General features: G+C 49.9%; 1 protein-coding gene across 3 annotated transcripts in view; it reads left to right on the top strand.

Annotated features, from left to right (window-relative positions):
- TNPO3 (transportin 3) overlaps positions 1-23,669 on the top strand; it is a 1,153,743-nt gene that overhangs the window by 132,888 nt on the left and 997,186 nt on the right. For all 3 annotated transcript variants that reach the window (XM_069629554.1, XM_069629553.1, XM_069629552.1), the window contains exon 3: positions 3,905-3,978. In XM_069629554.1, the coding sequence (XP_069485655.1) occupies positions 3,905-3,978 (74 nt within the window). The remainder of the gene's footprint in view (positions 1-3,904; positions 3,979-23,669) is intronic.

The raw sequence follows: 23,669 nt of genomic DNA, 5'->3' as shown, positions 1-23,669 counted from the left end.
AGTTCTTTTCCCATCCATGCTTAGTCCATTCTACACTGTATTTTACTGTTCTGTCTTCTTTATAAATGGGCAATGTCTTAAAAATGTGCTTGATTGGGGTCATCGTAGTCCGGTGTGCCCCGTATGGTACTCCTCCCCCCGCCCCGTGGTACATCATTGCTTTTACTCGTAGTTTTACCTGACCTCAAATTGAGGATTTCGACTTTCTGGTGTCAGGACAAGGGTGGAAAATGTATTGGTTATTCAGTACAACGTTAAATTAGCAATACATGTGGCCCTTAACAGCCACACCTCTTGCGAGGCATACTCTCGTAGCGCCCCGCCTTTACGGAGCTGCCGCAGTCAGGCTCACTCCCTCAATGTCTTCGGCCCCCTGTGGCCTTATCCCTTACACGGTGAATCCCGCCTCCACTGGGGCTGCCGCCATCCGGTACACCCCTTCATGTGTCCGGCCCCCTGTGAACGTATACTTGCGTGATGTACTTTGGTACTGCCCCGCCTTTACTGGGCTGCCACCGCCCAGCACAGCCTTTGATCACGTGCCGGTGCTGGCCGCCTCCGGCCGCTCGTTCACCTGTCCTGTAGTTTCAGCGCTGAAGTGCTTGCCCCGCACTTGTTGATCATGCAGTGTCCTATGCAATGACCTGTGGGTGACGTCACCAAGCTAATTATTGACACGACATACAATCAGACAATTTGTGTGCGCATTACATACAACAATCTTGTCTCTTTAATTCCGCATATAAAAATCCACAATCCCCACAGCTGTCTTCCCACCTCCCCCAGAGTGCAGTATGTCATCAACCAACTTTTTGTAATTGAGCTGCACCCGTTGCGTCGCCTGATGTGTGATGTTTCCTACCAGAGAAACTTAACCAGTCAACTACCTTCTGCAATCTGAATATAGCTACAACTAACTCATAGGGGAATCCGACATTTATTCACCTAGCTAAAACCCCCAATTAATAGGAAGACCACATTGATTCACCAAACTATGTTGATTCATAGGAAAACCACGCTCCTACAAATGTGCTATGTGTCCAGACCCATCAGCGCAACAATCCTTCCGTCACACAGGAACCTGCTGTCCCGACCCCGAGACGCTTACCTCCACAAGAAGGGACTACCTCTGCCCCGTCCCCTACACTTGTACATGTGCCAACCACGGCCTTGGTTCTGAACGTTATGACCATGTTAAACCACTCTCCACTGTGATTACACTTCCTCCCCCCACCCGTACAATAGGTTGTTGCTAGTTGTGTGGAGCACACTTATTTTAGGCGCACGTCTGCCGGGGCTGCTCGGCCGCTTGCTCCCCTCCCACTTGGCTCGGCTCGCCTCTTCTGGACCATGTCTGGAAACTCTGCAACCGCGGGCGGGATGATTTTTTAAGTCTGCTACCGACGGCCAATTGCCGGTTGCGCTGTCTCGTTGTGTCGCAGTTCATGAGGGTCCTGCAGTCAGAGGTCCGATGGCGGAGCGGGCCGCACCTTGCCGAGCTGACGTCACAAACGATCTGGCTGGGGTCTTAGGAGCGTATCTCAACAGTGCCTCAACTTGTTAGGGTAAATTCTGAGGTTGGCAGGGCCGTACCTAGGGTCCGGGGACTTCTAGCTCTCTGAAGGCTCCAACTCCTTCCAATGTCACCAAGAAGTCAAGCTCCACATAAGGAGCAAAGGGTTACTGCTGTTTTATTAAAGTAAACGAGCTGGGATAACCCACATGGAGCAAAATCCAGTCCAGGCACATCTTGCCGAATTTGGGCTCGCAGGCCACTTTTGTACATGCAACGTCACAGTCCGCGTCACTTACCAAAATCCTTCCCTAAACCGAACGCCACTGGCTCCCAGAGTGGTAGGTCCAGTATAGGAACATATAGTGTGCGTTATTAGTGGTGGATACAGTGTTAGGTGGTGTACTGGGACCTTCCCTAAAATTTGTTACCTGAAGATTGTTACATTACAAACCCCAATGATTGGCTGGAGATTCCTGCCGCCAGCCCCTATCCCCCAGTGTCCTCATTGGTCAGGCTGCGGGCCCCCAAGCCTGGGACTACCATTCCCAGCCTGCAAGATACCCAAGTCCGTACAGTGAGTATCAGCAAGGTGTGACTATGTGACAGTGTGAGACAATGAGGCTTTTACTAATGCCATGAGAGCGTTACAGTCCCAGCATGTTGTAGATGTATTGTTGCAATTTGTTGCAAACTCTGTCCCAGACATGAGACGTCGGCATCGTCCCAGCTTCCAGGCCTTGACATGTCAGGTCGGCTGGATCACGTGTGGTGCGGCCAAATTACTTGGATTTGATTTGTATTTTCGCTCGGGATATTCTGCCCTGTAGCTGGGCTCATCGTGGTGCAGTGAGTGAGGAATGTCACTTGCAACATCGTGACCTTGGTGTTGGCGGTCCCTGCCAGGGTTTTTCTGCTTGCACAGCAACTTGCAGATTGGGGATTTCTGTGAGATGATTCTAGTGGGCTGGATTTTTCTGAGGCCTACTTCAGCTCTGGTTACTCATTCGACATAATTGTCCATAAATTTAAGGCATGGCAAGGTTGGTCAGGTCCCTTGAGTGCTCCTGTCTATCCATAGGATTAGTAGCATGTAGCATCTGCAAGCGTATACACAAGCCCTTCTTGCGTTTCTGAGGTGCGGTAGCGAGCCTATGTGGCAAAATAACAAACCTGCAGACAGTATGTGTGTCACTGTTATCTAGCTCATAGAACTGTACGCACATGTTCGTTGTGTGGATTAGTGTGTCCCGATTGTGCAGGTTGCACATGTGCTTCCTGTCTAACGCGGCTATGTCATCATGGAGTCTCTAAAACCTGCAGCGTGGCTTGCGGGAACGCGAATCGATTCGATCCATATAATCGTCCCCTGCTCGGTCTTGGTTGTCGTTGCTTGGATAGCGTTCGTACCACTGCAGGGTTGTATGGTCGGGTGGCTGGGTACCGTTCATAGTGAGTGCTTATGCTGGGAGTGGTGGGGACTGGTGCACTCTCGTATGGTCGATGGTTATTCTGTCGGGCGTGCTTCTTCAGGTTGGGGGCCCCATTGAGATGGAAGGGACACCCGGATTTCCCCTCAACGCCTTCCTGAGAAGGACTCCCAATCCCATATTGGGCTCTGAACTAGACTGTTAATGGTGTGAGTAGCCTTTAAGAGCTAAAAACTTTCACCTTTCATGGTACAACTGTGTCATTCCTAAACAGGAATAACTAATCACAGTAGTTCAGAAAGAGGGGGTGGAAGATCTGTTCCGTTTCAGACCAACTGGTACTGGGCACAGGAATTGATGAAGCAACTTGGGTGCTCCCTTTTTGAAAGAGATACAAGTACACTTCATTTTTATATGCAGCATCCCTGTTTGGCAATTTGAGGTGCAGATCGATATTTTCAGTTGTCGCCTCATTAAGTCCCTCTCCCTCTGCTACTACTCCAAAAGCGATTGATTGGAATCTACCAACATACCGGACGGTACCAGCCCTGGTGCAAATATAGTAACCTGTGCCTGGCACAGAATGTGAAGTTGTGAAACTGAAGGCTTTTGCTTTTTCATTTGAGGGAGCTCGGAGTCAGGCTACGATAGATTTGGGCCATATTTGACACTTAATCAGTCCATTTTGTTGTCATCCCTAGTCTCCTAGTAACAAAGGTGACTAAGCTAATCTCGTGCCCCATTTTCATACTGACATTGGCCTTTGTTTATAACAGAATGCTTGCAGACTGAACCGTTCCAGAGGTTTGTGTCCATTTCCCATTTTCAGAACACGACTGTTATTTTCCATTGTTTCTCAAATTATAATGGTGGCTGTAGCACTGGATATGCAGATGTAGTGTGCAGATAAGAAACCCTTGCTTCCTGGTATAAATTTTCCTTTGTGTTTTTTCTTTTCTAGCTGGCTTTAGCGATAGCAGATCTTGCCCTACAGATGGCTTCTTGGAAAGGCTGCGTGCAGACATTGATTGAGAAGTAAGTGAATAACTAGTTTGCTGACAGCTAATTCTAGGGATGGTCTAAATGTGGGACTATGAAGAGCTTTTGACGGAACATTAAAGTCTTTGTGAAATCTAAAGGAAATTGTGGAATAGATCATATTGAAAGATTAGAAGCACAGTTTAGCTTTTAAAATCTGCTCGAACAATATCTTCTATTCCAGTGCATAACCAATATTTTGTAATCTTCGACTTGAGAAAGTTCCCATACTTTTTGGACATTTGATATAGACTCCTTAACCAATACTAACTGTACATATGAACCAGGGCAGCTACATAAGGACCTTTTTGGATTTTGTTCCAATCTATTCCTTCCACCTACCAATTCCTAGTCATTAAGCTCTTCAAACATGCACACTGGTTCTGGAAGATTGACCTGCTTTTCATATTCTTCTATGTAGTGATTGACCTGAAGCTTACACTTTGCCCACACTTAGGTTCGGTAAGCATCGACCATGATGAATCGGTAAGTCATCTATTCTGCCGACAACTATCCTAATTCGGGGTTTTGCAATATTTGGCGCTACATATGTTGTGTACTATAACTCACTTTGTAAATGGTGGTGATGGGAATCATGATTCAAATCTGGCAAGCTGCAGCTTGTAGACACCCTGTTTTAGTAGACTGCTCATTAAGGTTTTCATTATTTACTCCTACGTCCCGTCCCCTTTCCTCCATACTTGTGGGACATCTCACCGTCCTGTGGGACGGGACCGGAGCACTTTTGTAAAAAGCATCCAATTTTATTTATTTTTTTCCAAAAATGTGTCCCTCTTTCCTGCGCGGGGCCCGGCACGCATCCGTAACCCCGCCCACCTTGGCTCCGCCCCGCCCACCAGTCCTTTTCTGCGCACGATTGGGGGCCGGACGCACTTGCATCCTCGAAGTTTTTCTTCCCGTTTTTCCCGCTCTGGCTCTCGCTAGCGTTCGTTTACTAGTCTGCCTTATAAACTAGATTTTCCAGACTGTTCATCGTGTCACCGTCGCTTCGCGAGGGCGGATCCCCATCATCTTTGTTTAGAGTGTTTGGGTCCGGAACACCGTTGGGACTCCTGTTTTTACTGTGACTCCCTTTCGGTCTGGGCTCTTCAACGTCAGTTGGAGCGGTGGGAGGTGGTGTTCGGACGGACTCCTTCGCATTTTCAGGCGTTCATCGACGAGAAGAAAAAACGCCCTGTAACTTCTTTGATTTTCAGAGCACCCCGGCCGGGGGATACCTTCCCGGGTTCCTCTCGAGCCGGGAGGGGCGTTGATCGCTCTGTTACCGGGGTTCGCCCTGAGATGCCTGTCGGGCCTAATAATTCTACCGAGTTTTCTCCAAGGGTCTCCGTAAGGGGCCTGTGATCACCGGAGTACACTCCGAGGCCCCTCCTGTGGGGGCTGTGTGTAGACCCAGTTCTTCTGAGTCGTGGGGTACCAGAGCTTGCTCTGAGGCCATTCTTTTGGCTTCCCTCAAACAAAACCGGGGTACGCCCCGAGGTCTTGGCTGGGCTTGAGGTTACCGAACACCTGTTCGAGGCCCGTGCCGATAAGGCCTCTACCGGGCCTAGGTCCGAGGTCCCTCGTACAGAGGCTAAGGCTACCAACAGTTCTGAAGGGCCGGGCAAGGCCCTGCCAGTGACAGCGCACCGTTCCCGCTCTTGTGGTGACACCAGATCTGTTGAGGGGGCAAAGAAGAAAGGTTCTTCTTTTACCGGCAATGCCGAGGCTCTTCCTTCGAAGGATCAGTTGGCGGTTGGTATGTCGCAGAAACATTCCAGGCCTCATAGTACCGGCTCTGCTGAGGTTCCTTACGTTAAGGCTAAAATTAAGACCCCTGGCCCATCGACGGGGACCCCTTCCTCACTTACTCACGTGCCGCAGTTCCCCTCAGATGAGGACAAAATGGCGCCCGTTCCCGCCACGACCACGGCAGCCGTTTTAGGTACTATCCCTACAACTACGCCATCGGCCCCTGGTGTAGGGTTCGGTCCTTCGGGTGAGCCTAAGGTCCCTTGTGCGCATCCTTACCGGCCGGTTTGATTGGAATGCCCGGATGCCTCTTCCGCACAATGTTTCGTTGTCCGTGGGGGCGGCTCCCTTGATTTATGTGGATACGTCGGCAGAGGGGCCTGTGTGGCACCCTTCCCCGTTGCGTCCCTGGATTTGTCCACCTCATGAGAGGCCGCCTCCGGTTCCGAAACAATCTCCGGAGGACGTTTTTTTCGGTAAATTTCAAGCTCGTATGCGCACCGACCCCATGAGGGAATATTTCAAGGGGCTTTTCAAGGAGCTATGTCCACCCGCGCCTCCGGCTCCACCCGTCCGTCGGTGGCTCCGCCAGCGCCTCCCTTGCCCGTGGTGCCTCCCCCTGCGCTTCCACCTGTGCCACCATTGTCCCCAGTGGACAAGGCAGTGCCTGACTCGGCTCAGCAAGAGACGGACCTGTCAGATGACCCTCAAGGCGATCAGGACAACTAGGACCTGCCCCGCTCTACCAGAGCTTTCCATGACCGGGTACTGGACATGATGAGCTTCTTAGATGTTCCGGTGCCCGAGGTACCTGCCCCGCAGGAGGGTGTGCTTTCTGGGGCGTTCACCTTGTCTCCTTTGGAGCGTACCGGCCTAGTCTTGCAGAAGGACGTTCTGGCCGAGGTCCGGAGAGTTTGGGAAAAGCCACACTCGGGACTTTTTGTAAATAAAAAGATTGACGCGAGATACAGGCTACATTCCTTGGAAGAAGTGGCCTTGTCTTGTCCGCCTTCCTCCTCCACAGTGGTGGCTGCAGCCACGTTGCAATCCAGACCTGCAGCTTCCTCCTCCGCGACGGCGACTCAGGTCTTGGGAAAGGACAAGCTCCCGGACTCCCTAGGGAGGAAAATCTTTGCCAATTTGGCCTTGCAGCTCAGGCAGGCCAATGCAGAATTGATTTTGGCGGAAGCTAACATGCGGATGTGGAGAGGTCTGTCGGAGTTTGAGGAGCATATTCTGGACGAGAAGCTGGAGGATTTCAGAAGAGGCCTTTCCGATGCCAGGGTCTTGGCCCAGGATCTCCTGGAGGCTGCGGCGCATCACGTAGACACCTCGGCTCGGGGTCTGATGCTAGGGGTTGATACCTTGCGGCAAGCATGGCTGCATGCCACTAAGTTCTCTAAGGAAGTGCAAGACAAGGTTCTGGACCTTCCATTTGATGGTAAGGAGCTTTTTCACTCTTCTACCGATGTAAAGCTCACCAAAATCAAAGACAGCACTTAGACGGCCAAATCATTGTCTGTTCAGGTTAAGCCTCCCTTCAAGATTCAAAGGCTGTTCACGCAAAGTCCACCTTCCTCTGGTTTTAGGGGCTTCCTCGACCACAAAAAGTGGATACTCCTGTGGGGAATAACCGCCATAGACATTTCTCCCACTCCTCAGCCTCCTCATCGGGTTCAAGTGGCACCGCCACCGATAAACCTGCCAAATGAGGGTTTTCCGCGCTCGCACGAGACCCCGGTGGGAGGACGCATTGCGTCTCATTGGGAGGCGTGGCAGACCCTCACAGAAGACAGATGGTCTTGTCAGTCGCTCGAGTGGGCTTCTGCTTACCTTTACCCCTTACCCCACCCCTCAACCCTCCTTTTCAGTTGTCGGGCTCACTCTCCCTCGAGGCCGAGGTTCAGAAACCTCTGCTCCTCAGAGCTGTGGAACCCGTTCCCCTTGGGGAGCGAGGGGAGGGCTTCTACTCCCAGCTGTTTACGGTGCCCAAACCCAACCAGGCTGGCCTGCGCACCATCCTAGACCTTTCCCAGTTCAATCTTTCCTTACCCCAAGAGAAATTCAAGATGATCATGCCCGGCCAGATTCGCTCCTCGTTGCAGGCGGGCGATTGGTTCAGCATGGTGGATCTTCAGGATGCGTACATGCATATCCTGATTTGGAACCCACATAGGAGATACCTCTGTTTCTCTTTGGGAGAGGAGCACTTCCAGTTTCGGGTGCTTCCTTTTGGCCTCAGTTCGGCGCTGCGTGTCTTCACGAAGATGTCGGTGATCGCGGCCCATCTTCGTCTCCAGGGTATCCCTATTTGGACGACTGCTCCTACGCAGCCCTTGCCCGTGGGCGCAGCGGGCAACCTCCAGTCTCTCCTTCAGCTCCTGTTCCATCTTGGGCTATCGGTGAACTGGCGGAAATCCTCCATGACGGTCTCACAGGACCTGACTTTCCTGGGTTTTCGTTGTAACACGATAGACTGCCGAGTGTATCTGACCGGGGACAGAATGGCGGATCTGTTGGCCACGTGTCTGATGTTTACGCAGTCGGAGAGCATGTCGGCCTGGTGGTTCCAGAGGCTTCTGGGCCTCATGGCCTCGCGTGTACTGGCTCGTCCTCTTGCTCGTATCAAAATGAGACGGACCCAGATGGCTCTTCGGAGTTCCTGGCATCAGGCTATGGACCCGGATTCCAAGCGGATAATGATTCTGGATTCCATGAGTGGACCTGGATTGGTGATCTCTCAACAACCTGTCAGTGGGCGTGGGGTTCCAGGACCCAGCCCCCATGGTGACATCACAACAGACTCCTCCCTTTTCGGGTGGGGTGCGACGTTAGATCTTCTTCAGGTCTCTGACCTCTGGTCACCTCAGGACAAGCTCCTGCACATAAATCTATTGGAGCTTCTGGCGATTTTTCTGGCGCTCAAGGCGTTCAGACCTCTCATTGTCAACAAGGTGTTCCGCATAAGAATGGACAGTGCGGTGTCGATGTACTACATAAACAAGCAAGGGGGAACAAAGTCTCCCCCTCTTGTGGATCTGTCCATTCAGATTTGGGAGTGGGCCGTGCTTCATGGGGTTTGGCTGCTTGCAGTGCACATCCCGGGCTGGCTGAATGTCACTGCGGATGCCCTCAGCCGGCGGACAGTGGTCAGCTACGAGTGGGAGTTGAAGGCGGAGATCCTCTCATGGATTTTCTCACCTTGGGGAACACCGGAGGTGGACCTCTTCGCCACAGCGGTAAACAAGAAGCTTCCTCAGTACGCCTCCAGAGGGGGGCTGGGAGCCTCCTCTCTGGGGGACGCACTCGAGATCCCATGGCACAACATGAGAGCTTACGCCTTCCCGCCTCTTCCTCTGGCTCATCGAGCAATTTGGAAGTTGAAGAGTTCTGTCAACTGTTCTCTTTCTACTGATAGCTCCGTGGTGGTCAGCCAGGTTTTGGTTCTCAGAACTTCAACACCTGTCGGTGTGTCCGCCGATCAGGTTACCAGTAACTCCCGACCTTCTTTACCAAGGGGAACAGCAGATGTGGCACCCCTCCCCACAATCGCTCAACTTGGCGACATGGTGCCTGAGTTCACGACTCTAGAGCCTTTGGGTTTGTCTGCGGATAACATGCGCATTATTCAGGCAGCCAGGAAACCCTCGACCAGATCCCAATACAAGAGTAAATGGCTCGGGTTCTGTCATTGGTGTTTGGAGAAAGAATTGGACCCGAGGGTGGCGACGATTGTCACGGTGCTGTCCTTTGTCTCCTCCCTAGCTGAGTCAGGGGTTCATGTCTTGTCCTGCAGGACTTATCTCTCTGCGATTTACGCCTACCTCTCTACAGACCGGTGTTCTTATTAGTTAACTAACCCGGTGGTGAAGAGACATTTTGCTGGTTTGACACGCCTCTACCCTCCGGTTCGTAGTGTGCACCCGCCTTGGGACCTAAATGTAGTCCTGACGGCGCTGTGCCATAAACCCTTTGAGCCAATGGCTACGGTTGACCTCAAGTACGTGTCCTGGAAAGTGTCCTTTCTGGTCGCCGTTACGTCAGCGAGGAGAGTGAGTGAGCTCGCTCCAGGCATTGTCGGTGGAGCATCCTTTCTTGGTCTTTCACAGGGACAAGGTAGTCCTTCGGACAAACCCAGCTTTACTACCAAAGGTAGTGACCAAATTCCATCTGAATCAGTCGATTTCCCTTCCGGTCTTTTTTCCGAACCCTGCCTCGGAGGCGGAAAGGGGTCTACACTGCCTGGATGTCCGAAGAGCTCTTAATTTCTACCTGGACAGGACTGCCGAGCTTTGGAGCTCTTCCCAACTGTTTGTGACCTTCGGTAAACCGCAGGGCAGGCCGGCGTCTAAGGCATCCATTTCAAGATGGATTGCTGCCTGTATAACGTAATCTTTCACCGTCCAAAAGCTGAAACCTCCTAAGGGTATCCATGCACATCAGGTGCGGGGCAAGACAGCTGCGGTTGCTATTCAGATGTATTTTTTCTTGGGAGTCCATCGCTAGAGCGGCTACTTGGGCCTCCCCATCTGCTTTCTGTAAGCATTACTGCCTCGATATGAGCTCTAGGGCTGACGCTCAGTTCGGCCAGGCTGTGCTGAAGAACCTGTTTCAGTAAGCAGTATTTCCATCCACCCATAGTGCCTGTAAGGAGTGCTTGGGAATCTCCCATAAGTATGTAGGAAAGGGGACGGGATGTAGGAGTATTACCAGGTTATTCACCGTAGTGACCACCTTACTCCTAGTCCATAGTCCCCTTCCTTCATACGCCCGCCCGCCGTCCCCTCTAATAAGGTTCCTCTGTTATTGCTAATGGGTCTTGGACCCTGCGATAGAAAAGGACTGATGGGCGATGCGTGGGGCGGAGCCAAGGTGGGCGGGGTTACGGCCGCGTGCTGGGCCCCGCGCAGGAAAAAGAGGGACACATTTTTGAAAAAATAAATAAATGTGGATGCTTTTTACAAAAGTGCTCCGGTCCCGTCCCACAGGACGGAGAGATGTCCCATGTGTATGAAGGAAAGGGGACTACGGTGAGTAACCTGGTAATTCAGGCAAATGAGAACCAATAAGTAAGACTTTAAACCCGCCCCCCCCCCCAACTATAAAGATCTGTTTTGGTTTTGGCACCTTGGGCAGGTTGTATGAAATGTGTTCTACTGTGCCATGTTTTCAGTGTTACCTGGAGGGGAAAACGACACTTAAATATCCTGTAAACACAGGATAATCAAAGGATTTCTTCCATGGGACCACAAAGAGCATGATGTGCGTGGAGCCTGCTGAATGTTTAGTAGAGCAATGCACTGAACCACTGGAATGCTTAAGCCATGAATAAGAATATGGCTGATGCTTCTGAAATGCTATGCTTCTTCACTACAGTCTTTCTAAATCTGCCTGCTTCTGCCCTCTGCAACTCATCCAGAACCGGACTGCGAGACTTGTCCTTGGCCACAAGCCAAGGGATCGTATCTCTGCAGGACTGAAATCTCTGCACTGGCTCCCAGTGGCTGCGAGGATTAAATTCAAAACCCTCTGCATTGTCCACAAGTCCTTCTGGGCCCTGGGGCCTCAATACAATCAAACTCTTCCTAAAGATCTTCCTTCTCGAGCTCTATGCTCATCCGCCTCCAACTCCCTCAGGGTCAGTTGCTTCTCCAAGCAACGAGTTGGTGGTAGATCTTTCTTTGGCTGGGGCCTCCCTCTAGAACAGCCTCCCTGCCCCCCTGTAATTTAAGGAGAACCATCTGTGTTTCTGGAAGCACCTCAAAACCCTTCTTTGCTTCTGCTTTTTCTCCTCCTCTCCCCCGCTGATTTCTTGGCTGATACTGAAACTGCACTGGTTTACCTAGCGACCCTCTGACCTCGGGCCAGGTCCCCTTCTCCGCCAGTCGCACACCTGCACTGCCCTCCTGGCATTCCCCGCACTTGGGGACTGTTTTGTGTATCCCTATAGTCCCACTACCAGCACTTGACACCTGATGCCTGCACTTACTCTTGCACTTGCCACCTGCTGGCCATACTTTACTATTGTTATTTATTCTATCTTCCCATGTACTACACTGTCCCCCCCCCCCCCTCTGCACTTCCCCTTCCATGCACTTGCGCGATCTGAATGACACCTTGCCTAGTAGGATCGTTATCGGTCTTCCCTCTGTCCCCCTCCCTTGCCGCGTCCCTCCTTGAAACACTTGTGTAGAGGCGCGCTATAAATGCCACATCATACCATATCCTATTGTGACATTTTGTCTTGATTCACCATTTAGTCTGGAGACTGGCTCAGACAGCCCGTTCCCACCGAGACTGCCTTCCCACACAATGGGAGAAAAACCAGGGTGCACAAGTCTGTCGAAGATGACTTCAGTAACTGATTCAGAAGGATGTTTCAAAATTGTGAAAATCATTTTTTCTCTGGTCAGGGTGCGGACCGGATATTTTAATGGGCTTCCCTCTCAACATCCAGTGGGCTTCTGCCACCTTAAGCAGGTGTTTTTAAGCCCCAGATTTCCCAGTTAGTGATGGGTAACACCCATCTAATACTAGCTTGAGGCAGATTTCCTTTAGGCCTTATTCTTATCAGACTTCCATGGTGGTTTTAGGGTGCACAGCTGAACACTCCACAGCTGAACACTCCCAAAACTTATGAACTTATGGTTTTTAATGTGCCAATGTCAAACACTGTCTCCTCTCTGATGTTACTGCTCCTTTCTTCCTAGTCTCCCGTCTCCCTTCCTCTGGTAGCCTTTGAACTCTCGTCTGTCCCGTGCACTCACTCCTCTACTCTTCTCTCCACCCTACCCTACACTCTCCCCCGTCTCAGCATTTACGCCTATTTCGCCCCCTCAATCGCCAACTATAATCTCCTATTGCCTCATACAGTTCACCAAAACTCTAATTTCCATCCTTTATACCAATAAGTTACCACTCTTTCACTATCAATATCCTACCTGCATCAAGCTCCAACACTGCACAACTGTCTGCTCCACCATCCTTACTTTTCTTGGGCTCTACCTCCATTCCGTCTGACCTCACCCAAACACCCCTTACTCATTTTGGCATTCGGTGGATTTGCATACCCTGGACTTCCCCTTTTTCCTCTCCTTTTCGTCTCCCTTCCATTGGTTGTCTTACTTATTTGATCTCTCCAGACAGTCTGGTCTTGTCCACCTGGGGTTGGGGCACAACACCTCGAAGTGTTCAAATGCCTCCATAAACCGTGCCCCCCTTTTCACACGTAGCAGTGGAATCAATCTCTCTGGTTTTGGGGCGGGGGGCGGGGAGGGAATCGGCTTTGTTACATTTGTTTATCCAGGTTTTTAATGTACATAGAAACCACATTAGTGTTGATGGTTTATTGATTACATTTGTTACACGGCCAGACCCTGGGATATGACGGCGAGGTTACAGACAGCTTATAGTGTTTCTTATACAATGTTACAGGCAGAAGGAAAAGAACATTTCGCCGGAAGGCTATAATTAGAGAAGTTCCATATTAGCATACATAATAAATGTTATGGAGGACATGCACAAGTTGCAGATGTTCAGGTCGAGGCACACCAGTGCCAGTGTTAGTTAGGACCTGGCAGTATGGCACAACTTCTCAATATTGGTTGAACACGTTTTCAGAGCTTTTTTGAAGCCAGAAATAGTTTCCTCATTTTTAATACTAAGTGGCAGAGAATTCCAGTGGGTGGGGGCGAGGACTCTTAAACTGCTACCTCCTGCTCTGGTACATTTATATTGTGGGATTACCAGTAGTGCCTGGTTGTTGGATCTGAGGTTCCTATTAGATGTTTTTTTCTTTATAGTGTTGAGGTAACTAGGGGCTTTATTAGTGAGACACTTGTGTACGACACAAGATTTTGAAAATGATTCTGGCTTTGAGCGGCATACATTAGGTCTCGATTCTGCTGTAATTGTAACTTATTGATATTGGTACTAGAAGTTCCTATTAGAAGGGAATTGCAGTAGTTGAGCTTAGTTAAAATCAGAGCTCTAGCCAACATAATACAGTAGTGGGTGTAATGAATTGGCGGCTTAATGCAATGAGTTTGGCAGTGTATGCTGTGGATAAAGAGGGCTTAGATGTGTTTGCTCATGGTGAGTTTGGCATCTAGGTATACAGAGTTTTGACTTGCTGAAGTACTGGCATCAAAGTTCCGTCAATGTTGATGGCTGTGTAGTCTGGGTGGAGGGTGCCTATTCTGGGTTGGGAGCCCACTATGAGAACCTCGGTCTTCTCATCATTAAGGCAGAGGCAGTTCATTGCCATTCAATTTTGAATAATGGAGTAGACTTTGTTAATGGTCTGGGTGTCTTGGGTGTAGTCCCCAGTGATGGGGTATGAGGATCTGGGTGTCGTCAGCAAAGTTTATGTAGATGACACCCATATCATCAAATGCTGAGAATAGGAGCTTTGTGTAGCTATTATAGAGGGTAGGCGAGAGGCATGATCCTTGGGGGACTCTGATCGTGACAGCTATGGGTTTAGCAGCATCTTTGCCAATGGCGACTCTGGACGCGCGTTCAGCTAGAAATGATTTGATCCAGCGTGTGGCATTGTTGGAGAAGTAAAGTCTTTTGCTAAGGTGTCGTAAAGTTTGTCATGGTCTACAAGGTCAAACGCTGCTAAGTCCAGCAGCAGCAGTATGACAATTTTCCCTGAATCTCTGATAGTATCCATTTGGATTTGCAGGTCAATAAGAGCAGTTTCAGTACTGTGGTTGGGTCTGAAACCGGATTGTCTGGCTCCTAAGAGTTTGTTCTCTTCAAAGTGTGTTTGTATTTGATTGTATGCTATTTTGTCAACTTTAAGAAGGAAAAGGACCGTAGTTATGGGCCGGTAGTTAGTGGGTACTAAAGGATCCAGCAAGTTTTTTTTAATGGTGTGACCCAGGCTTCTTTGATATTGGCTGGGACCAAATTAGAATTGAGAGGCGTTAACAAAGTTAGTGATTATAGAAGTAAGGGTGGGTGCACATAGTTTGACTAGGTGGGCTGGGAAGTTGTCCCTTTTGCAATTAGAGGTTTTCAATTTAGCTATGGTGTTGAGCACTACTTCTTGGGACACTGAAGAGAAATGGAATGCTGGAGGGTTGCATACTTTGGGTCTAGTGGTTGTATTGGAGATGGTGTGTTTTTCAGCTGGTACTTTTCTTTTTGATTTTGTTTTGTAGCAATTCTACTTTGGCAGCGAGAGCATCTTGAATAGTGCTGCACCATTCTTTGCTAGGTTGAACAGGGTTGTCGATCGGGATAGGGTTTTCCAACTCTCTAAGGATGGAGAACAGTTCTTTTGAATCTGAGGATGCATTGCTTATCCTGGTATTGAGAGCATCTGCTTTGTGTGCAATGATGGCTGCTTTGTAGATTTTGTTGGCAGTGTTGAAGTCGTCGGCGGCCTCGAGAGTTCGGGATTTGTTGAGGCGGTGTTCAAACTGTTTGATTCGCCTAAGTGATACTAGTTAGTCGTAAAACCAAAAGAGATTTTATCAGTTCGTCTAGTTTTAGTGACACAGGGTGCTACAGTATCTATCGTGTTGGTGAGGCAGTTATGGTAAATATCTGCAAGGGAACACAGCTTATCATTGTTGATCATTTTAGATGAGGGAAATCTTCCATGACTGTCTCTCAGGACTTTATTTTCTTGGGTTTTCGCTTGAATACGATCGATTGCAGAGTTTACCTGACCGAGGACAGAATAGCGGATCAGTTGGCCACATGTCAGATGTTTGCGCAGTCGGAGAGCATGTCTGCCTGGTGGTTCCGGAGGCTTCTGGGCCTCATGGCCTCGTGCGTGTTGGCTCTTCCTCTTGCTCGACTCAATGGCTCTTCAGAGTTCTTGGCGTCAGGCTGTGGATCCGGACTCCGGCTTCCATGAGAGCAGACCTGGCGTGGTGGTAGTCTCTCAGCAACCTGTCGGTGGGTGCAGGGTTTCAAGACCCCGCCCCAATGGTAACGGTCACAACGGACTCCTCCCTTCTGGGGTGGAGTGCGACGTTGGATCTTCTTCAGGTTTCGGACCTTTGGTAGCACCCAAGACAAGCTCCTTCACATAAATCTGGAGCTTCTGGCGATTTTCCTAGCGCTCAAGGCGTTCAGGCCGGTCATTGCCAACAAAGTGGTCCGTATCCGCACAGACAATGTTGTGTCAATGTATTACATCAACAAGCAGGGGGGCAGCAAGTCTCCTCTTGTGGATCTGACCATCCAGATTTGGGAGTGGGTGGTTCGCCATGGTGTCTGCCTGGTAGCAGTACACATCCCGGGCCAGCTGAACGTCACGGCAGATGCCCTCAGTCGGCGGACAATGGTTAGCTACGAGTGGGAATTGAAGACGGAAATCCTCTCACGGATATTCCTGTGTTGGGGCACTCCGGAAGTGGACATCTTCGCAACATCGGCAAACAAACTTTCTCTGTATGCCTCCACAAATGGTCTGGGAGCCTCCTCTCTGGGGGATGCTCTTGAGATTCCTTGGCACAACATGAGGGCTTATGCTTTTCCGCCTCTGCCTCTGATTCATCGGACGATTTGCAAGCTGAGGAACACGGTGAACTGTTCTCTTCTGCTCATAGCCCTGTGGTGGCCGGCCAGGTTCTGGTTCTCAGAACTTCCCTGTCGGTGTGTGCACTGATCAGGCTACCGGTGAGTCCCGATCTTCTTCACCAGAGGGATCGACAGCTGTCACCCCTCCCCACAATCGTTCAGATTGGCGGCATGGTGCCTGAGTTCAGGTCTTCAGAGAATCTCAACCTGTCTGCTGATAACATGCAAATTATTCAGGCAGCCAGGAAGCCTTCGACGAGAACTCAGTATAAGAGCAAATTGCTTTGGTTCTGTCACTGGTGCTTCGCCAAACAGCTGGACCCCAGGGTGGCTACGATTGCCACGGTGCTGTCCTTCGTGTCTCACCTTGCAGAATCGGGCATTCATGTTCTGTCATGCAGAACTTAACTTTCGGCGGTAGCCGCCTACCTTTCCACGGACCAGTGCTCTTATTCACTGTCAAATCCAGTGATTAGGAGACACTTTGCGGGTTTGACGCATCTTTATCTATCCTCCGGTTCGCAAGCCTCACCTGACGTGGGGTCTGAATGTGGTCCTTAGGGCGTTGTGCCATAAACCGTTCGAACCAATGGCCACGGTGGACCTTAAGCACCTTTCGTGGAAAGTCTCTTTTTTGGTTGCCGTTACTTAAGCAAGGTGTGTGAGTGAGCTCCAAGCTCTGTCGGTGGAGCATCCCTTCTTGGTTTTCCACAAGGATAAGGTGGTCCTACGGACAAATCCTTCCCCAATAAGCGGTCCCAATTTATGGGTCATAGCCATATTTAAAATGGAGCAATGGGGGGGGGGGGGGGGTGTAACGACGAGAGGGGGGTCTAAAATGGTAATCTGTGACCATGTATAACGTGCCTAGGTTGTCATCTGGTGTGTATGAAACACAAGACTAATTGACTATCAAATGTATATATTGGATTAGATTTGTTAAAGGATGTGTATGCATCAGAGGGGAGGTCATTAGTTGTGTGTGGATGAGAATGCCGAACAGTATTGAGGATTGCGTCCACATTTTCTTTAAAAGTAAGAATGTTGCTGAGGAGCTCTTTGAACCTACCCTCCCAAAGCTTTGGCAATAATTTTATGATCGCGCGCCCCTAACCAGGAACACATAGTACATCCCTGTGGCCAGGGATTGAGTTAGGGGTCCTAAGCCAGTTTTCTCATCCATTGCACCCCTGCAGGCTCCCCAGTGACAATGATGGCCTTGAGGGAGTGAACCGGCTACCAAGGGGGGTGGGGGGAGGGGGACTGCTGCAGACATTCCTGTCGAAGTTTGTAAACGGCTGTCATGTGTTGGGAAGGGGGTGTTGGCCAAGAATTGATGTAGTAACCATGTGGAACACTACCTAACACTTGCCGTCTTGGTATTGGGTAACCCACCTTTTCGTATAAGCTTGCACTACACAAGTTGGTAGTGTGACTGAGCAGCCAGGCTTATCTCAAGAGGCGTAAATGTGAGCTGTATTAATGACATTTCAAATACAATTAGCACCTTATACTCAAGGTTTCAGTTAGTTATTTAACATCATTTTTATAAAAATTCTTTAAAAATTGGCAATACATGTAACAAATATACTTTAAAATACTTGTCCAGAATCAGTACAAAGCTAGTAGATACTCTTGATGCTTTTTACACACTTCCTACACCCGGAGGCGTCTTCAAGAACAAGGACAGTAATGGCATTTATATATCACTAGTACACTAGTGGGGTTTGTCGAAAGGAAAAAGTTAACGGAAGGAAAATGGTTAGACAGATTCTCTGGGCCTGTGAGTATTCTTAAATCTTCCAATGAAGTCTAGACGAAACCTTTCCCAGCAATAATGGCAAAAACCAAGATTTCGAGGGGATTGGTTCCTCAGACGTAGTCCACATCTGACAGGTAATCACCACAGCTGTGCTGCTTCGGAAAATGTTCTACGTCAATACGCTGTCCTAGAGGGCATCCGTCGAGCCGACGTCACCGGATGTTATAAGTAGGACGCACGACGCCCGTAGCCTCGGTTCTGTTTTTTCCGCGAACATGTTCACTTCGGAGATCTTGGCGCGCCTCAGTTCTTCTGATAATTCTATCAGTTCTTCGAACTTGGTATTTGTGAAGATATCATGTCTTCGTCTTCTACCTCACAGTTGGGATTCAAGAAGTGTCGGGACTGCGGTTCCAATATGTCGCTTACGGACCCGCACAACGTCTGCCTCTGGTGCCTCGGCGAGGAACATGCCACCGATGACTGTGAAGATTGCCAGTCTTTGACGTCGAAGGCCTTGCGGGAGCGGAAGAAGCTATCTGTAGGTAGGTTTTCCAAACCCTGTAAGTCAAAATCCGCTGGGCTTTTGACCGATGATTTGATTGGCGACTCGCTGTGTCGGCATAAATCCAGGGGGGTCTCGGTCCCAGAGTGGTTGCCGCCATTCCTGTGCCTCTTCGAGGCACTCGAGCAAGCGCCGTCACCGGTCGCCTTCCTCGTCTGAGGACTAAGCCAGACGGCGGGTTGCTTGTCCCAACAAGTATTCCTCTCCTGCGGAATGGGACGCATTTCGTAAGGAGATGATGGCGATACTTGAATCGCAGGGCTACGTTCCATCCGTGCCTTCGGGAGAAGCCGGCAGGGAACGCGCTAGGGCCATCGCTCGCACGCCTTTGGGCTCGGGCAGTCGTCGCGATCATCTGGAACCGTCTAGGTCCTGATGGGACAAGGTGGATCGCTCTAGCCATGCCCACTTCAGGTCCTGGTCCTCGACGCCCTTAATACCGTCGGAGCCTGTGATGTCTTTTAAGAAGACCCCATCAGCGTCTTGTCTGTCGAGGGACTCTCGAGTCTCTGCCTCCGAGGAATCATCGCCATTGGCGCAGAGGCTGTTGAAGGACACGCTCGGGGCACCGCCCTCGAGGCCTGTATTGAAGCCATCGGCGCCATGCTCCAAGTCGACGCTGATTCCGTCGACGCCTTTTGTGGAGGCTTTACCGGAGGTACCCCATGCATCGGTGGTAACTCCGAGGAAGGCCCTGAAGAAGTCAGTGAGGCCTGTATTTGAACCTTTCTGTGCCCTCATCCAAGGATTTATTCCAGCCTCTCGATTTACATCTGAGGTGGATGAAGGGTCTGATGAAGGTATGGTTCCTGATGAGGTTCCTGACAATCTCTTGTCTGGTCATTGCCAGTTGGAAGACCTGCGTCATTCTTTGAATGACGCCAGTGGTCTGGACACCTCTCCAGAGGTTGAGTTTGGTAGGCCTGAGCCTAGCACGCACGCCGAGTCTACATATCGGCATCTCATGTTGAGGGTGACAGAGTATTTGGGGTGGTCTGTGCCATTAGTGAATTTTCTGCAGGAGGACCTGACGGATAGCCTCTGACCCGGTGCTGCCATTTCATATGGCTTTACAGAGAAGGGTGGCGGCGGCTTGGACTGCTCCAGAGAGTCTCCCGGCAGTGAGCAAGTTGTTGCTGAAAAAATACCGTCCAGCCAGTAGCGACCCCTGCTACTTGACTACGCACCCCACTCCGGAGAGTTTGGTGGTGCAGGCGGCCACAGCTCCCGCAAAGCAGGCATCGTATCCTACCATCCCTCCGGATAGGGACGACAAACATTTTGCTGGCTGGGCGAAGAAAGTGTTTTCTTCAGTGGGTATGGCTTTACAGGCAGCCAACTGTGTGTGCCTTAGCACGTTTCATTCACACTCTGTGGAATTGTCTCTTTGGCGGCTGAACATATTCCCAGAGGGGAGGAATAGGATGGTTTTCTTGCCCTCGTTCAGGATGGCAAAAAAATGCCATGTGTGAATCCGTTCAGTCGGGTCTGGACATGGCAGACCGTCAGCCGGTCCATGGCGGCAAGCACCGTGATGCACAGATTTGCGTGGTTGCGGAAGTCTGGGTTTGCTCCTGACGTACCAGCCCGGCTTCTCAACATGCCCTTTGCTGGTTGTGATAAGTGTTGGTTATTATTGTATACAGGTCTAATCTCCTTTTTGGAATGCCTTTAAGTGCACTGATCTATTGTTACATGAGTGGATGCTATCTATGCTTTCTCACAAATTGAGCCTAAAAAATGCTTGCTATTGGTATTTTTGTAGTTGTAAATACAAACTAAGATGTACTCTTTTCTAAAAAATGTTTTAGAAAACTGAAGAATTGTTGTTTTGCCCCTGAAGAAGAGTGAACTTGAAACGCGTTGGGCTTTACTTTGTACAATAAATTATGATGTATTATTGATCTGAAAATGAGAGCTGGTATTTTTCCTAACCATGACACAATTTGAATTGTTGATCACTCCGAGATTGTCAAACTCTTTATATAAATCATTTACAATTTCATCAAATGCTTGATCTGTTATACAGATATTAGACAGTGTGCAGGGGACAGGAGTTCCTAAAAACCTTTTAGGAACAACCATTGTTTTCCTTCCGATGGTGCACAAGTTTTAACATGCCCAGAGTCTCCCGGCATTTGAGTTCTTGAGGTTGCTCGGCCTCATGGCATCCTGCATTCTTCTGTTGCCAGATGCCAGGTTGTGGAGGAGATCTCTGCAATGGGCTCTCAAGCTTCAGTGGTCGCAGTCTTCCGGCAGGTTGTCGGACCCCGTTCAGGTGCTGTCCTTGGTCGCCCAGGATCTTCTGTGGTGGGCCGTCTAAGGCAATCTGATGATGATGATGATGGGGGTTGGGGGGGGGGGGCTCCATTTTGGCTACCCTGGCCGGAGGCAACGATCGTGACGGACGCGTCCATCACAGGATGGGGAGCTCATGCCAACGAGTTGACAATCCGCGGTCGTTGTTCTCCATCGGAGTCCAGACTCCACATCAATCTTTTTGAGCTGAGGGCCGTCACGCTAGCCCTGAAGGCTTTTCTGCCGTCTGTACGGGGGAAGAATGTCCTGATTCTGACGGACAATACAGTGGCCATGCACTACCTCAACAAAAAGGGGGGGGGGCAGGGTCTCTCCCTCTGTGCAGAGAGGCGATGCAGCTCTGGTTCTGGGCCATCCAGCAGGAAATTTTGATTTCAGCAGTTCATCTGGCCGGAGACACAAACGTGGCGGTGGACGCTCTGAGCAGGCAGAGCACGGTCTCTCATGAGTGGGAGCTGACTCAGGAGATTCTCCCGGAGATCTTCACCTTTTGGGGGACCCCACAAGTGGATCTCTTTGCCACCAGTGTCAACCGGAAGTGCGAAAGGTTCTGCTTGCGGGAATTTCCTCCAAGAGGAGCCTTATGGGACGCGTTCGTAGTGGAGTGGTCGTTCCTGCTACTGTACGCATTTCCTCCAGTCCCCATCATTCTGCAAGTTCTACGGAGGTTCGGTTCCCGAATGATCCTCATTGCTCCGGCATGGGCCAGGAGAACGTGGTACCCAGACCTTTCTCGACATGTCCATCTGCCCTCGATGCCATCTTCCCTACCAAGACGATCTGCTCTCACGGTAGGGGGGGGGGGGTCAGGTTCTCCATCCAGAGGTCAAGTCCCTCAACCTTCATGCTTGGCTTCTGAATGGTTGAGGTATAAGGATTTGGGACCTCTCTGAAGACGTGATGGAGGTGTTGCTTTCGGCCAGAAGGGCTGCAACAAAGTCCCTGTACCGTTGCCGTCTGAGAAAGTTCTGCGACTGGTGCAGGGTTAAGAATGTGGATCCTTTTTCATGTGCCATTCCTGTGGTTCTGTCTTTTTTGCTTTCGTTAGCCCACATGGGACTGGAAGTGGGTACCATTATGGGTTACCTGGCGGCACTGTCCATATTTAAGCGCTCGTCTGAGGAGTGTTCTTATTTTAAGATTCCTTTTGATTCCTCAGTTTCTGAAAGGGCTCACTAATGTGCCCGGTTGGGATTTGAACCTTTTCTAAAATTTCTCATGGGAGCTCCGTTTGAGCCTTTACATTCTTGTCCTTTGAGACTGTTGACCACTCTGTTTTTAGTTGCGGTTACTTTCGCTCGCAGAGTGAGTGAGTTGCAGGTACTATTCGCTAAGCCACCCTTCATGGTGTTCCATAAGGACAGGGTTGTCCTTGGGGTTCGTCCTTCTTTTCTTCCGAAGGTTGTCGGAATTTCATTTAAGCCAGAAGGTCATTCTTCCGGCTTTCTATCATCCTCCGCATCCTGATAAGGAAGAGGAGAGGCTCCATAGGTTGGATCCTAGGAGAGTGTTAAGCTTCTACATCTCGCGCATGTCCCGGGTCAGAGTGGACTATCGGCTCTTTGTAGGATACGTTGGAAGGCGTTTTGGATGAAGCTGTTACTAAGCAGACCGTGTCCAGATGGATTATCTTGACCATCTCGGAATGCTACCGTCTGGCGGGTAAGGACCCTCCGGTAGGCTTGATGGCCCATTATTCTAGGGGTGTGGCTGCCTCCAGTGCTCTGCAGAGGGGTGTTCCCATTTGTAACATTTGTGAAGCAGCCACATGGGCCTCTGTCCATACTTTTGTCAAACACTACTCTCTGGATTCTGTCCATGGGCAAGATTTGGCCTTTGGTAAAGGCAGTCCTCTATTCTGCAATTTGATTGGGCATTCTAAAATTAAAAATTCTTTTCCCACCTCCATACGTTGGTACTGCTTTGGGAGTCTGTTATAGATGTGGAATACGTCGGAGGAACCAATCCCCACGAAGAACAAGTTACTTTCTTACCTGGTAACGTTCTTTCGATGGGATGTTCAGACGACTATGTGCCGTGTGGAGGCAAGTGCCTGAACGCTCACACAACAGAGAATACAACACACTAGGGAAGAAAGGCCCAAGTCGATCTTGTAATAACACGTTTTACTCTCACACGGAGATGAGAGCAACAGCAAAGAACTGCTGCTAAGAACGTTCTGCAGAAAAGTAGTACAAGCAGAATCATAAAGCACAACAGTCAAAGATGACGCAATACATAGGATTAAATCCGACAAGGCAGGTTGATGTGCGTGTTTATAGGTTCCGCCTCTTTTATAGTAGCATGCTACCTTTTGAAAACTCTACGGGTTACTCTTGGCGTGATTTTGGACCCGGAATGGAGTATGCAAGCCCATGTTGGCCACTTGGTCTCCTGCTCTTCCTACTAGGAGTCTTTTGGCCCTGATTCGTCCATTTCTCAGCAAGAGCAGTTGTGCTACTGTGGTTTGCGCCATCATTGGTTCTCGCCTGGACTAGTGTTGCAATCTTCTGCAGGGAGCCAGGACAGTCAAAGTAAATTGGAGCGCAGTCTGTGGAGCTGAGGCACTTCTTAGATAAGTCTTTCACAAAGTTAGAGTTTGTAAAAAAATCACTTGTAGGGTCACAAGCTGTAAAGCCTGTGAAAACCAGAGTTAGAATTCACTCTAAGGTAAACTACTGCAAGTTTCAACTGAGAAGCAAAGCTCAAGACAATGAGGTAAGTACCTCAAGTCTTAACAGTACATCT

The sequence above is a fragment of the Ambystoma mexicanum genome, chromosome 12 (genome assembly GCF_040938575.1).
Source record: "Ambystoma mexicanum isolate Mex_15411 chromosome 12, UKY_AmexF1_1, whole genome shotgun sequence".
In the NCBI taxonomy this organism is placed as follows: Eukaryota; Metazoa; Chordata; class Amphibia; order Caudata; family Ambystomatidae; genus Ambystoma; species Ambystoma mexicanum.
This window is presented reverse-complemented; position numbering and strand designations above follow the sequence as displayed.